Source organism: Ostrea edulis, chromosome 1 (assembly GCF_947568905.1).
Source record: "Ostrea edulis chromosome 1, xbOstEdul1.1, whole genome shotgun sequence".
Taxonomy (NCBI): Eukaryota; Metazoa; Mollusca; class Bivalvia; order Ostreida; family Ostreidae; genus Ostrea; species Ostrea edulis.
Genome location: NC_079164.1, coordinates 88,760,629 through 88,774,611, shown reverse-complemented (window position 1 = coordinate 88,774,611; position 13,983 = coordinate 88,760,629). Strand labels below are relative to the sequence as shown.

The 13,983-nt window shown below is 36.8% G+C and overlaps 1 protein-coding gene across 1 annotated transcript; it reads left to right on the top strand.

Annotated features, from left to right (window-relative positions):
- Positions 1–4,308: 4,308 nt before the first annotated feature.
- Positions 4,309–13,170, top strand: LOC125675977 (uncharacterized transmembrane protein DDB_G0289901-like). The gene is made up of 4 exons (XM_048913846.2): positions 4,309–4,395; positions 11,050–11,170; positions 11,334–12,958; positions 13,102–13,170. Exons 2-3 carry the CDS (start codon positions 11,110–11,112, stop codon positions 12,914–12,916), a joined length of 1,644 nt encoding a protein of 547 aa, XP_048769803.2. The 5' UTR covers positions 4,309–4,395; positions 11,050–11,109; the 3' UTR covers positions 12,917–12,958; positions 13,102–13,170.
- The last annotated feature ends 813 nt before the right edge of the window (positions 13,171–13,983 follow it).

The window sequence follows — 13,983 nt, the reverse complement described above, 5'->3', positions numbered from 1 at the left end:
TGACATGTATTCATCTATCCATGTATATGACAATCCTCTGCAGCCATGTTTCTCTTTAGTTGAGTATTGTCATGAGATGTATCGGGTAGTGTATAAAGGGGCGAGGTTTGGTACTACTTAATGTTTATGATTTATCTGTGTGAACAGACTTGACTAGTGAACATCTGATGATAATATCAAGAGAATGAAAAAGACATGAAATTTTTAAAACACCATGCTCTGCTCAAAATTACAATAAACATTTTATGAATTAGCAAGACATCCAAAAGGTTGGGGATAATTTAGACAAAGTTATGGAGGAAAAGGCAATTCTTTACATGCTTGCATGCAAATATTTGCAGTAAACATGTCAAACACCTGCAATTGTGTACTGACAGAGTACAATTGTGTACTGATAGAATACAATTGTGTACTGATAGAGTACGACTGTGTACTGATAGAGTACAATAGTCTTCTGATAGAGTACAATTGTGTACTGATAGAGTACAATTGTGTGCTGATAGAGTACAATAGTCTTCTGATAGAGTACAATTGTGTGCTGATAGAGTACAAAAGTCTACTGATAGAGTACAATAGTGTACTGATAGAGTCAAATTATCTACTGATAGAGTACAGTTATCTACTGAGAGAGTACAATAGTCTTTTGATAGAGTACAATTGTGTACTGATAGAGTACAATTGTGTACTGATAGAGTACAATAGTCTTCTGATAGAGTAGAATTGTGTACTGATAGAGTACAATTGTGTACCAATAGAGTACAATTGTGTACTGATAAAGTACGATTATCTACTGATAGAGTACGATTTCGTACTGATAGAGTACAATTGTGTACTGATAGAGTACACAAGTGTACTGATAGAGTACAATTATCTACTGAGAGAGTACAATAGTCTACTGATAGAGTACAATTGTGTAGTGATAGAGTAGAATCGTGTACTAATAGAGTACAATTTTGTACTGATAGAGTACAATTGTGTACTGATAGAGTACAATTGTGTACTGATAGAGTACAATTGAGTACTGATAGAGTACAATAGTCTTCTGATAGAGTACGATTGTGTACTGATAGAGTACAATTGTTTAATGATAGAGTACAATTGTGTACTGATAGAGTACAATTGTGTACTGATAGAGTACAATTGTGTACTGATAGAGTACAATTGTTTACTGATAGAGTACAATTGTGTACTGATAGAGTACAATAGTGTACTGATACAGTAGAATTGTTTATTGATAAAGTAGAATTGTGTACTGAAAGAGTACAATTGTGTACTGATAGAGTACATGTACAATAGTCTAATGATAGAGTACAATTGTGTACTGATAGAGAACAATTGTGTACTGATAGAGTACAGTTGTGTACTGATAGAGTACAATGGTGTACTGATAGAGTGCAATTGTGTACTGATAGAGTACAATGGTGTACTGATAGAGTACAATAGTCTACTGATAGAGTACAATTGTGTACTGATAGAGTACGATTGTGTACTGATAGAGTACAATTGTGTACTGAAAGAGTACACTTGTCTTCTGATAAAGTACAATTAACGAAATGTATTTTCTAAATGGTGTTCTTTGTAAAATCGAAGAGAATAAAGTTTGTTATCATAAGATATATGATACAACCTGTTAATCTATCTACGCTATTTATCTGAAGCGTAGACCCATCGGTAAGCATGCCCCCTAATTCGGGCAGTAATTGCAAAAATGAAGGTCATTGAACGAGCGTTCAATCATCATCAAAACACCACCAAGCCTGCGGAAAATGACGTACCAAGGTGCGATATAACGATCCCCTTGGTATATGTAATAATAAACATTTCAATAATCAAAGCCAATAATTTAATTGGTACTAAATGAAGAATTCGAACAGAACCCTCCGCAATTTCGCCGCATTAAATAGATGGGTAAAGAACTGTACATCAGTCGTTTACTGTGAAAGGAAAGTTAAACGTAATCACATATTCCCAGACCCATGTAAATTTTGCAGCATGCGGAAAGCCACAGAAAGAACGATCTGACAAAATCAAGTGTACACAACACATGTGCTGGTCACGGTGCACAGTGTATCATAATATTATGCGTGATACTTTTAAAAATTACACGATAATGAATGGGCTCTATCATAATTAGTTACTGGGTTTAAGCATAAAATTTTCTACAATTTTACGCTTTTAAATACTAGGTAAACAACGCGAGAAAGCGCACAGTATTTATATATAAACTATATAAACTGAGTCAAAAACCTATAGTGGTATTTATAGTAGTATACGCATTTCTTCTCACCAAAAAAAAAAAAAAAAAGAAAAAAAGAAAAGAAAGTAGAGAGAGAGAGAAAAAAAAATTAAAATGTGCGTATTATAATCGGTAAAATACGGGTATGATAAGTAAAATTATTCATTATTCCGATTGTATTTTTTCTTTAAGGATTTTATGCTACACCTTAGAAATTTTATATGAATAATTGATTGATTGATTGATTGTATCTCGTTTAACGTCTCGTTCGAGAATCTTTCACTCATATGGAGACGTCACCAACGCCGGTGAAGGGCTGCAAAATTTAGGCTTATGCTCGGCGCTTATGGCTATTGAGCAGGAAGGGGTCTTTATCGTGCCACACCTGCTGTGACACGGGGCCTCGGTTTTTGCGGTCTCATCCGAAAGACCGCCCCATTTAGTCGCTTTTTACGACAAGCAAGGGGGTACTGAGGACCTATTCTAACCCGGATCCCCACAGGACTGATATGGATGAATGCAGTTTTAGTAGAAAGCAATCTGAAAAAACCCACTGTTGGATGTGAACCCACTATCTACAGTTCAGCAATCGACGTGCTAACCTACTGAGCAACTCAGATAGGCGATGAGTTTTGAAATGAATTGTAAAATATTGCTGATATCTATATTTTCATCCTTCTTTTAAAAGGAAGTCATCCATAAAGTATATCCTTAAGGATAAAAATATGGAAGCCCATTAATGTCATTGTAATAGTCAGTATTTTTCGAAGTATAGAAACCCATTTCGGTCATATTTCTAAATTCCTGTGTCCATATTTGAGATTCTGTGAACAATTACTTATGCCCCCTTTCAAAGAAGAGGGAGTATTACTTTGCACTTGTCAGTCGGTCGGTAGACCACATGTCCGCTCAATATCTTAAGAACTATTCGCTTGATCGTCATGATATTTCATGTGTTGGTTGGTTATAAGTAGAAGAGGACCCCAATTGATTTTCAGATCAAGGGTCAATCCACTTTTGATATAGGAAGATACTGTCCGCTCAGTATCTTGAGAACCCTTTCCTTTACAAACATCAAATCTGATACACTGGTACACTTTATGGAAAGGATGATCCCTATTGATTTTGAAGTCACATGGTCAAAGGTCAAGCTGGACATAGGAATATATTTTCCGCTCAATATCTCAAGAACCTTGACATTGAATATCAAACCTGGAACACTATTACATCCAAAGGAGTAGATAACCCCTTTTGATTTTGAAGTCATGCATGGTCAACATTCTCTTCCACAGAGTTATCGGTCCTTTCTCTCCCTTGTATAAGAGAATGGCATGGTCAAATGTCGAGGGTCAAACTGGACAATCTCGTGGGGATCCGGGTTAGAACACATCCTCAGTACCCCTCGCTTGTTGTAAGAGGTGACTAAATGGGGCAGTCCTTCGGAGGAGACCGCAAAAACCGAGACCTCGTGTCGCAGCATATGTGTGGCATGAAAGAGATCCCCCCTGCTCAAAGGCCGTAAGCGTTGATCATAGGCCTAAATTTTGCGGCCCTTTCACCGGCAATGATGACGTCTCCATATGCGTGAAATATTCTTCAACAGGACTTTAAACAATATATCGTCGACTGCCCTATTTCGGTGACTGGCCAGAATCGGTGACCTTTTGTTTACGTGTGCGCGTTGTCGTTTCCGGGTGTAGATTGCGTCATCTATTTCGCCGTAGTGTTTGCAAACATATATAGAGCACGTCTTCAATCCCCCCCCCCTGCCCCCCCCCCCCCCCCGAAAATGAACGACTAGAAGGAAAGTATGCAAACAATCAACACGAGCACCCCAAAAATAAGCCCATTTAGTTATTACTTTTTCAATCAAACCTTCAAATTAATATAGAGTATACTAAAAGTCTAAAATTCTACACTATGTTATTTTATTCCTTGACGTTTAGTTGCACATTCCTCCTGCATATATACGTTTTAACAGTTACAAACTTTTGGCAAACCTATATAAACAATGGTCACCGAAATAGGTGACGTCACCGTTTTAGGACCACAAAGTGACATGTTTTGTTGGTTTTTTTTGTTACTAAAATATATTCAATTAACATACCAATGAATTTGGAATTTTTGGATGAAAGTAAAGGAATTTAATTACTTTAAAGGTAGGTGTGTAATTTATTTATTTAATCCAAGTGATTAATGAGAAAATCGCGGTTTATCACTAAGGTCACCGAAACTGGTCAGTTGACGATACTATCAATCATACAATCAAACTGGTCATAAGTGTATACTACCCATTTAATATCTTGAGGACCCTTTGTTTGACAGATATCGAACTTGGTACACTGAAACATCCTAAGGAGTATATGACCCCTATTGATTTTGAGGTCACATCGTTAAATGTCAAGGGTCAAATTGGACATAGGAATACATGTATACTTAACGCTCAATATCCTGAGAACCCTTTACTTGACAGGCACCAAACTTGGAACACTGGTACATCCTATAGAAGTAGATCACCCCTATTAAACTTGAGGCCATGGTCAAAGTTCTAGGGTCCAACTGGACATAATAATATATTGTGATACCGGGTGCGGTTTCGGTGGTTTAATTGTTCAACATGGCGACTGCAGGAGTTTTGTGTGCGGTACTTGTCTCCAACAGTATGATCGTATCATCCTTGCTGTGAAAAATTCATTAAAATTAATTCAGAACATATAACAGACAAAATGCGTTTCACAAGATTGACAACTGTTGTCCCACACACTCCAAATATATATATATGCAATTGTTTTTTGTAGCGTAATAGCTGTGTAGAAACATATTTGACTTAAATCAATTATTTTCAACTGTGGTTTTCAATCACCATATATCAAATAACTAACTTAGAAACGTTCTAGGGACTCAACGGAGTCTGTTCATTCCAAATCTGTCACGGAAATCATCCATTCTATACCAGGGAAGTATTGCCTCAACATGATTTGTACATGACACAAGCGTCCTTCCTTTGTCGCCGTTTTAATGAATATTGGTAGAACTGAGCACGGGTCATGCAAATGAAGAGAAGTTGACCCCAAACTTGATAACATAACATGAAGAAATCAAATAGGTACGTGAGTGCTATGTTTGCTATTTTTGATGGGTTTTTTTAAACCGAAACTTTCCATTTAGTGCCAAACCATTAAACTATCAAACAGGTTTCGAACTTAATGAAAACTATTTTCAAACCATGAACCTAAACTCAAACTAGTTTTTGACCAATAAATTCGCCCATAGATTGCGGACAGTCCGATTACTCGGGACTACTGTATCATACTAGAGATCAGCACTTGCTGAAAATATTCCCTTTATTCCGATAACTCCACAAAATAAAATGTTTCTCACGATATTAAAAGATCTGTCTCTGGTAAGCCGATCCTTAATCACTTCACAATTGTCATTCATGTCTCCTCATCTCTTGTTCATTTTACAATTGTCCATAGATCCCTCCTCGTCTCTTGTCAGCCAATCCCTAACTCTCTCAGAAATGTCCACACATATCCCTAATTCTCTCAGAAATGTCCACACATAACCCTAATTCTCTCAGAAATGTCCACACATAACCCTAATTCTCTCAGAAATGTCCACACATATCCCTAATTCTCTCAGAAATGTCCACAGATATCCCTAATTCTCTCAGAAATGTCCACACATAACCCTAATTCTCTCAGAAATGTCCATACATAACCCTAATTCTCTCAGAAATGTCCACACATATCCCTAATTCTCTCAGAAATGTCCACAGATAACCCTAATTCTCTCAGAAATGTCCACACATAACCCTAATTCTCTCAGAAATGTCCATACATAACCCTAATTCTCTCAGAAATGTCCACACATAACCCTAATTCTCTCAGAAATGTCCACACATATCCCTAATTCTCTCAGAAATGTCCACACATAACCCTAATTCTCTCAGAAATGTCCACACATAACCCTAATTCTCTCAGAAATGTCCACACATAACCCTAATTCTCTCAGAAATGTCCACACATAACCCTAATTCTCTCAGAAATGTCCACACATAACCCTAATTCTCTCAGAAATGTCCACACATAACCCTAATTCTCTCAGAAATGTCCACACATAACCCTAATTCTCTCAGAAATGTCCACACATAACCCTAATTCTCTCAGAAATGTCCACACATAACCCTAATTCTCTCAGAAATGTCCACACATAACCCTAATTCTCTCAGAAATGTCCACACATATCCCTTGGTGTTGTGTTGTTGATCCCAACATTCTAACCCAGATGTCCACATATATCCATAACCCCTACATGCATGTGTAAATGTCGACGCAATGAAGGGTGAAGATAATGAACAGTGATCAATCTCATAACCCCCATAAGCAATACAAAATAGATAGTTGGGCAATCACGGATCCCTGGACACACCAGAGGTGGGATCAGGTGCCTACGGGGAGTAAACATCCCCTGTCGACAATTAAAATTATATCCTATGATCCGCTCATCTATCGCTACACCTATGTGTAGCGATAGTAGATGAGCGGATCATAGGGTCTGATTTTAATTAGATTGATGTCGACGAATCTCTATTCAACGACCTAATTTTAATTAGATTGATCTCGACGAATCTCTATTCAACCATCCTTGCAGATTGACCATTATTTTCCTTCCGATAACAGGGAAAGGCATGTTTATTTCCGAAAGTTTTCAATTAACGCCATTTACTCTGGGTATTCTATGCCCTCCTTTGATAAAGAGGCGGCACCTTGTTTTGCATCTGTCAGTCAGTCTGTAGACCAAGTCTTGTCCGCTGAACAGACATCAAACTTGGTACACTGGTACATAATGAAGGGGAAATGGTCACGATTCGAACTGAAAATTTTCAAATTTTTAATGTTTATTGTGTGTAATTAAAGTAATTCCACCCTCCTGTGATGTCATCAGATTTTTCAAAATCAATGATTTATTTAGATTTATGCATGATAGGAACATAAATTTTGTTGGAGTCTTTTCCTATAGTTATTGTAAAAAATCTTGTTAAAAATAAAATATTTCAAAAGTCTATGTTATAGATGAATGATCAATGATACGTTTCATAATATTGAATCCAAGGGCAATAACTCCGTTTCTATTGATTTCTTTATCAAGTCTTTTATGCGATGATTTCCTTTATTTTTTACATACATTTTGTATATTTTTGTGAAGATGCAGTTTCATGAAATTGTTATGAATGCTACTATATCGTCATAACCATTTTTTATGAGATTTTGATAATGCTGTTTAATGAAAATTGCAATTTTCTGACGGTGATATATGATTCTGATTATGTACGTCTCACATCTTAAAAAGTGTGATGACCTATGTATTTTATTTGATAATTTGTTAGTTTTAACTCTAATGAATGGAAATAAATACACAATTTAAACTTGTATCAGATAAAACTGCGAGTATGGAGTTACCTTAAGTTATTTCTAATGGTCAACCAAAGAATGTAAGTCATCAAGAAACAAGCGAGCTACAGAGCGCATGTTTTGTTATGTGAACAAGGCTCGTGTCGTGTCATACACTACAACTTTAACTCTAAATTGATGCATACATGTGGATCTTAAGAAAACTCCCCCCCCCCCATTTGCATACTATTAAACAATTTTGTGCATTCCTACATAACATTTTTATTGTGATCCCACTCTGACCCAAGGGGTCATGGTTTGAACAAAGTATTTGAAAAAGAATAGATAGGTTGTTCTTGACTAGATGTTCAAATATATTTGTTTGAGTCACTCAACTGACCCATTACTAATGGTCTGTGTTCCTTGCCATCAGTGGTACATTAACAGGTGAACATTTCTAACTTCTTGATGACTATCTTAATTTTTTTTTTCAACTTCGTATGAACCATCTTTTGGACAAGGGGGCATAGATTACATGTATAAACTTCAGGACTCTTGGGGCCTTTGGGGGAGGACAAAAATTGACCAGTTTTTAAAAGTCTTCTTTACAAATGCACATCTAATAAAAACAACTAAAGTCATGTAAAGCAGGAAGCCTCACCCAAATTGTGAATATCATTATCCCTGGGGTAGAGGTTCTGACTCCAGGGCGGGATCAAACTTGGCATGTAGTGTTTATATGTGAAACATTTAAGTAACATCTTTTTTAAAAATGTTATTGATACTAAATTGAAACTGAAGGGATATTTAGAAGTTGCTGGTAGTCCCTTACCGAGATTGTTTGATGAATCCAGGGGTAGGGGTTTTAATTCCATAGTGGGGCCAACATTACCATAGTGATTATTGTTTTTATCATATGAAAGACTTTAATTTTGGTTATAATGTATGATAAGAGGTCCATGCGCCGCATCGTTCACATGAGTCACGGTGGTCCTGTGGTTGTTCAGCTATTGTGATGTTTAAAAGATATTTTGCAATCTTTATTCACATGAAAATTTTTTGACCCCCATATTATGGCCCCAACCTAGCCCTACAGGGTCATGATATAACCATGATGCAATGTCACAAGATAAAACAAAAATATGGTATGAAATGTAAGGCCTTGCCATAAGGAATCTATATACAAAATTCTTAACAGTCCAGAGGATATTGCCTAGGTTATTTTTTCTTAAAAGTAGGTTAAAATCCAAGGTCAAGATTACAAGACAAAACATTTTAGTAGCAAACGAAAGGTCATGCATAGAATTAGCAACAATGTGATTATTGTAGTAATTTCTATCAATTTTGATCATGATCAGTAATTTTTCTCAGGTTTGGTTCAAAATCTAACAAGATTAGTCGTAGATTTAAAAGATGTTAACCAAAGAGCATTGATATTTTCTTAAATATTTTTTTCATCAAAAAAAATTAAAACAGTTATTTGAGTCTTCTTCGCAGGTTTTATTAGTTATTTATATCATGCGTCAAATCAAAGCGAAGTTTGGATGTTGAAATAACCTATTGGCAAATATAACACCTTTCTTATGATGACGGGAAAAAACACTCAAAAAAATTCATATAAAATGATCAAGAACTTGCATCATTCTTTAGATGTTGAAATCATGCTTCATGCGAGGTACTGGAACGAGCCATTAAATAAAATTTTAGTGTGATGAGCAACCTTAATGATATCAACAATTGAATTGATGCTAGTTACAATTTCCATTGAAGAGAGTAATAATTCAATTAATGCGTGCATCAATTCAATTAATACGCGCAATAATTGAATTATGACATTGCTCTCTGAATTATTGCGCGCAATAATTGAAGTATTGTTCTTTTCAATAGAATTGATACCATGAATTCAATTTATGCGTACAATAATCTTTAGTTGAATTGTTGTTCTCTTTGAAAGAATTAATGCGCGCATTAATTGAATCAATACATCAATTGAAGAGAGCAGTACTTCAATTTTTGTATGAAACATCATCAAATCACAAAATTAATTTTTGCGAGTAATATTTTCACCACATTGATGCGTGAAGGAATTGAATTTATGTGAGCTATAATTGATGCGCGTATCAATTTAATTAAGCTGTGCTCGCTCTAATGATAATCAGGTTCATCAATATTTTACATGTACATATATATAGTTTTAAAAAATCAGTAGAGGTATGATAATCTAGTTTAAGAAACTCTGAAGCTCCGCGATGAACTCGCTCCAGGGATTAACATGTAAGTCACGTGATTTAATTGATCTTCATCGGCTACAAATTAATGGGGCTTTAACAACATAGAATAGTGTTTGAAAAGTGCCACAAACATTTTTGATAACAAGACCAGCTTTTTAGTACCGTTGTTCGTTTTGTTGTTGATAATAGCTAGGTTTGAAAGGGGAACAAATGGAAGGGAAATGCGACCGATGCTATATTGAGAATAAAGTTACTTAACATTTCTAGAAATCATTTAATTAAGAGTGAATTTATGTAACATTCCTAGAAATCAGTTTTGAGTAAATTTATGTAACCTTTTAAGGAATGAATTGAGTGAACCTTTTTAGAAAACATTTGAGAATAAATTTATGTAACATTTCTAGAAATCAATTGAGAGTAAATCTATGTAACCTTTCTAGAAATCAGTAGAGAGTATATGTAACTTTAATAGAAATCCAATGGAGAGTGAATGAATGCAACTTGTTTAGAAATCGATTGAGATTGTGAAAATAAAAGATGACAATGTCACTAAATATAACAACATCATATCTCTTTAACTGAAAGTTAAGTACATTCATGAGCAGAATTAGGTAAAGAGAAATATAAAGGAAAATCGTCGATGTTTTGAAACACCTCGCAAGTTTTTAAAAAATTAAATCTATAGAAGAAAATACCCTATTTCTTTTATAGGAAAAATAATAACAAAGGGGGATTTCTAGAAAATATATTAAAATTTATCATATGTTACGAGTAAAAGGCTGGTATATACAACGTATTTGTCCTATGCATTTCAATGACATTCTCAAACTTAATTATTAGAATTTTCATTTATAGCATGCTAATTTGTCCATTTCGATACTGCCTGCATTAGAGGACCTGTCAATTTGGCAGTTAGTGTCATAAACTGCTTTTCACGAAAACACACCTTATGTAAAATTTCGTTTGCTTACAAATAAATAATTAATCTTTCAACTTGATGAACACAACGGTTAGACAAGTTAATGACATTTTCTTCAGATTTTCCTCGTGAACCTATATCGTTTTCTGAAAAGAGTTTGTTAGACTTTTTTAAATTGTGCCGTTTGTGCATTTGACACAAGTGTACATGTTTTAAGGAAATGTTTATATGCAAAGTGCAGTGTTGGTACATTCTTGTATACATTAGAACTTTGGAGATGTATATAAGGGATCCCCGAACTTACAAGATCACAACACGAAATCCAAAATGATGCGTGTAGTTCTCTGCCTTGCGATACTGGTGGAAATCTCTCTGTGCGGAATCATACGTAAGTTGAGGTTTTGTTTACCTTTAGAAAGATTTTTATCAAATTATGAATGTTGACATTAAGATACTAGTAACTTGATGAAAACGAGTATTTATGAGATATATCATGAACTTAAAAGACTTACATGAACAGGAATGGATATATATGTATATATAAATTATAGATTCTGGTGGCCGCACGATAGGGAAGGAGTGGTCAACTGAAAAGGGTTCATCGTCCAAGGTCGTAACCTCCGAACAAAAGGCATGGGAAAAATCAAGCGGTAGTAAGTGGTCAAAGGAGAGTGGTGCGGCTGGTGGTCATCAAAGTGAGTGGAGCTCCCAGGGAGGACAGGGATCTCAATGGGAAAGTTCTTCAGGTGGTTCCCAGGGATCACAGGCCGCGTGGAGGGAAGAATCGTCTAGCGGGTCACAGGGATCACATCAGAAATCTGGGGGCCAATGGTCAAAGGGGTCTGCGTCAGGATCTGAGAGAAGATCTGAGAAGAAGTGGGGGTCATCGGGGGGATCTGGGCAGTCTGGAAGTGGAAGCTGGTCCGTCGGATCAGATGGTGGCAAAGCATGGAAAAAGGAATGGGGTAGTAAACCTGGGTCTAATAAATTCTGGAGCACAGAGTGGGGCTCATCGTCAGGTGGTGCAGCTGGAGCTGAAGAAAGTCTCAATTCTCAAAGAACTTCCGGTGGAAATTGGAAAAGCCAAAGTTCTGACGATTCGGAATCTCAGTCTCAGTGGAGCGAAAATTCGCAAAGAGGTTCAGAGAGAAGCCAGACATCCGAGGGATCAGAGCATTCAGGAAGACAGTGGAGCGAAGGTTCAACTGGATCATCACAGGGTCAAGGGGGTTCTGGGGGATTTCAACAGTCTGGCAGTTCACAATGGAGTGAAGGCTCTGAGGGAGGCTCGGGCCGAAGATGGAGCTCCGGGGATTCGGAACAATCAGGAAGGCAATGGGGAGAAAATTCACAAAGAGGTTCAGAGAATACGCGGAGCTCCGGGGGATCAGATCATTCAGGAAGACAATGGAGGGAGGGTTCCTCAGGAGGATCTCAGAGTCACAGGAGTTCCGGGGGATTTCAGCAATCTGGCAGCTCACAATGGAGTGAAGGCTCCCAGGGAGGTTCGGAGCAAGTATGGAATTCCAAGGGTTCAGAACGCTCGGGAAGACAATGGGGTGGGTCTGAAGGCGGCAGTAGATCTGGCAGTCAGTTTGGAGTAGAAGAATCCCACGCCGCAAGTGGATCATCTGCATCAGTTGGTTCCAATGGTTTTGGTTCAAATTTTGCTGAATCTGGTAGCGGCGCTGCTGCTGCTGCAAATGGTGGAAGCCATAGTGCTGCATCAAGTGGTGCCAGGGCGGGGTCTAGTGGATTTGGATCAAACTTTGCCGAGTCACGCAGTGCAGGGTCTGCTTTCTCGGACGGATTTGGTGGAAGTCGGAGCAGTGCTGCCAGTCAAGCTAAGGCGGGCTCCAGTGGATTTGGATCCAGTTTTGCTAAATCCCAAAGTGGTGCATCTGCTTTCACAAGTGGACAGGGACGAGGTCACAGCCAAGCGTCAAGTGGCGCTAGCGCTAGCGCCAAAGGTCATGGCTCAAGTTTTGCCGAGTCGCACAGCTCAGCATCTGCATTCGCAGGAAATGGCGACAGCCAAAGCCATGCGTCCAGCAGTTCACATGCATCTTCAAGCGGAAATGGAAGTTCAGCCAGTGCTTCCAGTCATGCTTCTGCAAGTGCCAGTACCAGATAGATTAGATGTGAATGCTCTAGACAGCGATGGAGATCAATCTCGGTTAGTATTAAGTTGTTACAGGTACACATATTTTAATAATTATACAAAAGAAAAAGACGAGTGAATGTCAATTGCCAGTTGATATTATTCATGTCATAATTCTGTGTGTTCATTGGTTTATTGTGTTTTCTTCTTTTCTTCAGATAAAGCAGTATTTTACCAATCCAGTCAAATCCATTTTATTTTTATTTTCCATTATAATAAATGTAGATTAAAGTTTTGTGTCACTTTTGTTTTATTACTCTACGATTTATCAGCTGATCTGGTATTAAATATTAAGGGATTTTGAGATTTTCTTCCAGTTCATTTATCATCTTATTTTTTCCATCTATACAGCATTTGGTAGTAGACCACGTTATTACAAACAGTTGGTACGTCTTCTCCAATAAACTGCACTATTCCATGTGAAATGTGTCAATGTAAAACTCTGCTGAAAATTTAAGATATTTGTAATACCTTTTTTGAAATTTTAAGGCCATGTGAAGAGATACTCATGGTCTAAAGATTTTAACAATGTCGTTCAGATGTGTTAGGAATTGGGCCCAACATAGCTCAAGTTGACAGAAACAAAACTAAGTTCCTTGGGAAATTGGGTAACTTATTGATGTTCTGGGCACACACAAAGGGGAAAGCAGATTTAATTAAGGGGGGGGGGTGCAGCCGGCGCCCCCGCCCCTAAAATTTTCAAATTTAAAGCAATACTAGCTATCATTTTTGTTGTCGAAAATTTTTTATGCAAACTTGTGGTTTACTACTTCAATGCCAAAAAAAAAAAAAAAAAAAAAGGTTTATAAACTTTTGTTAAAAATATTTGTGTTAGAAAACCTATCTAGAGGCTTTAAATGAAGCAGCATTATTGTCTTCCCGTACAAAAATTGATTTTTATATAATGTTATATATTCAATAGAAACGAAATCTTTACTTTGATAAAATCTGAATCTTAGTTTTAATCCTATCAATTACTGTGGTTACAGTTAAACACTAAACTATCGAAATACCATATTTTTACAACAAAATGAAAATTT

Excerpts from the sequence above, each read along its gene's own strand:
- LOC125675977 (XM_048913846.2), top strand. The coding sequence starts at position 11,110 with ATGATGCGTGTAGTTCTCTGCCTTGCGATACTGGTGGAAATCTCTCTG. Across the intron at positions 11,171-11,333 it reads CTCTCTGTGCGGAATCATAC|ATTCTGGTGGCCGCACGATA; the intron begins GTAAGTTGAGGT and ends TATAAATTATAG.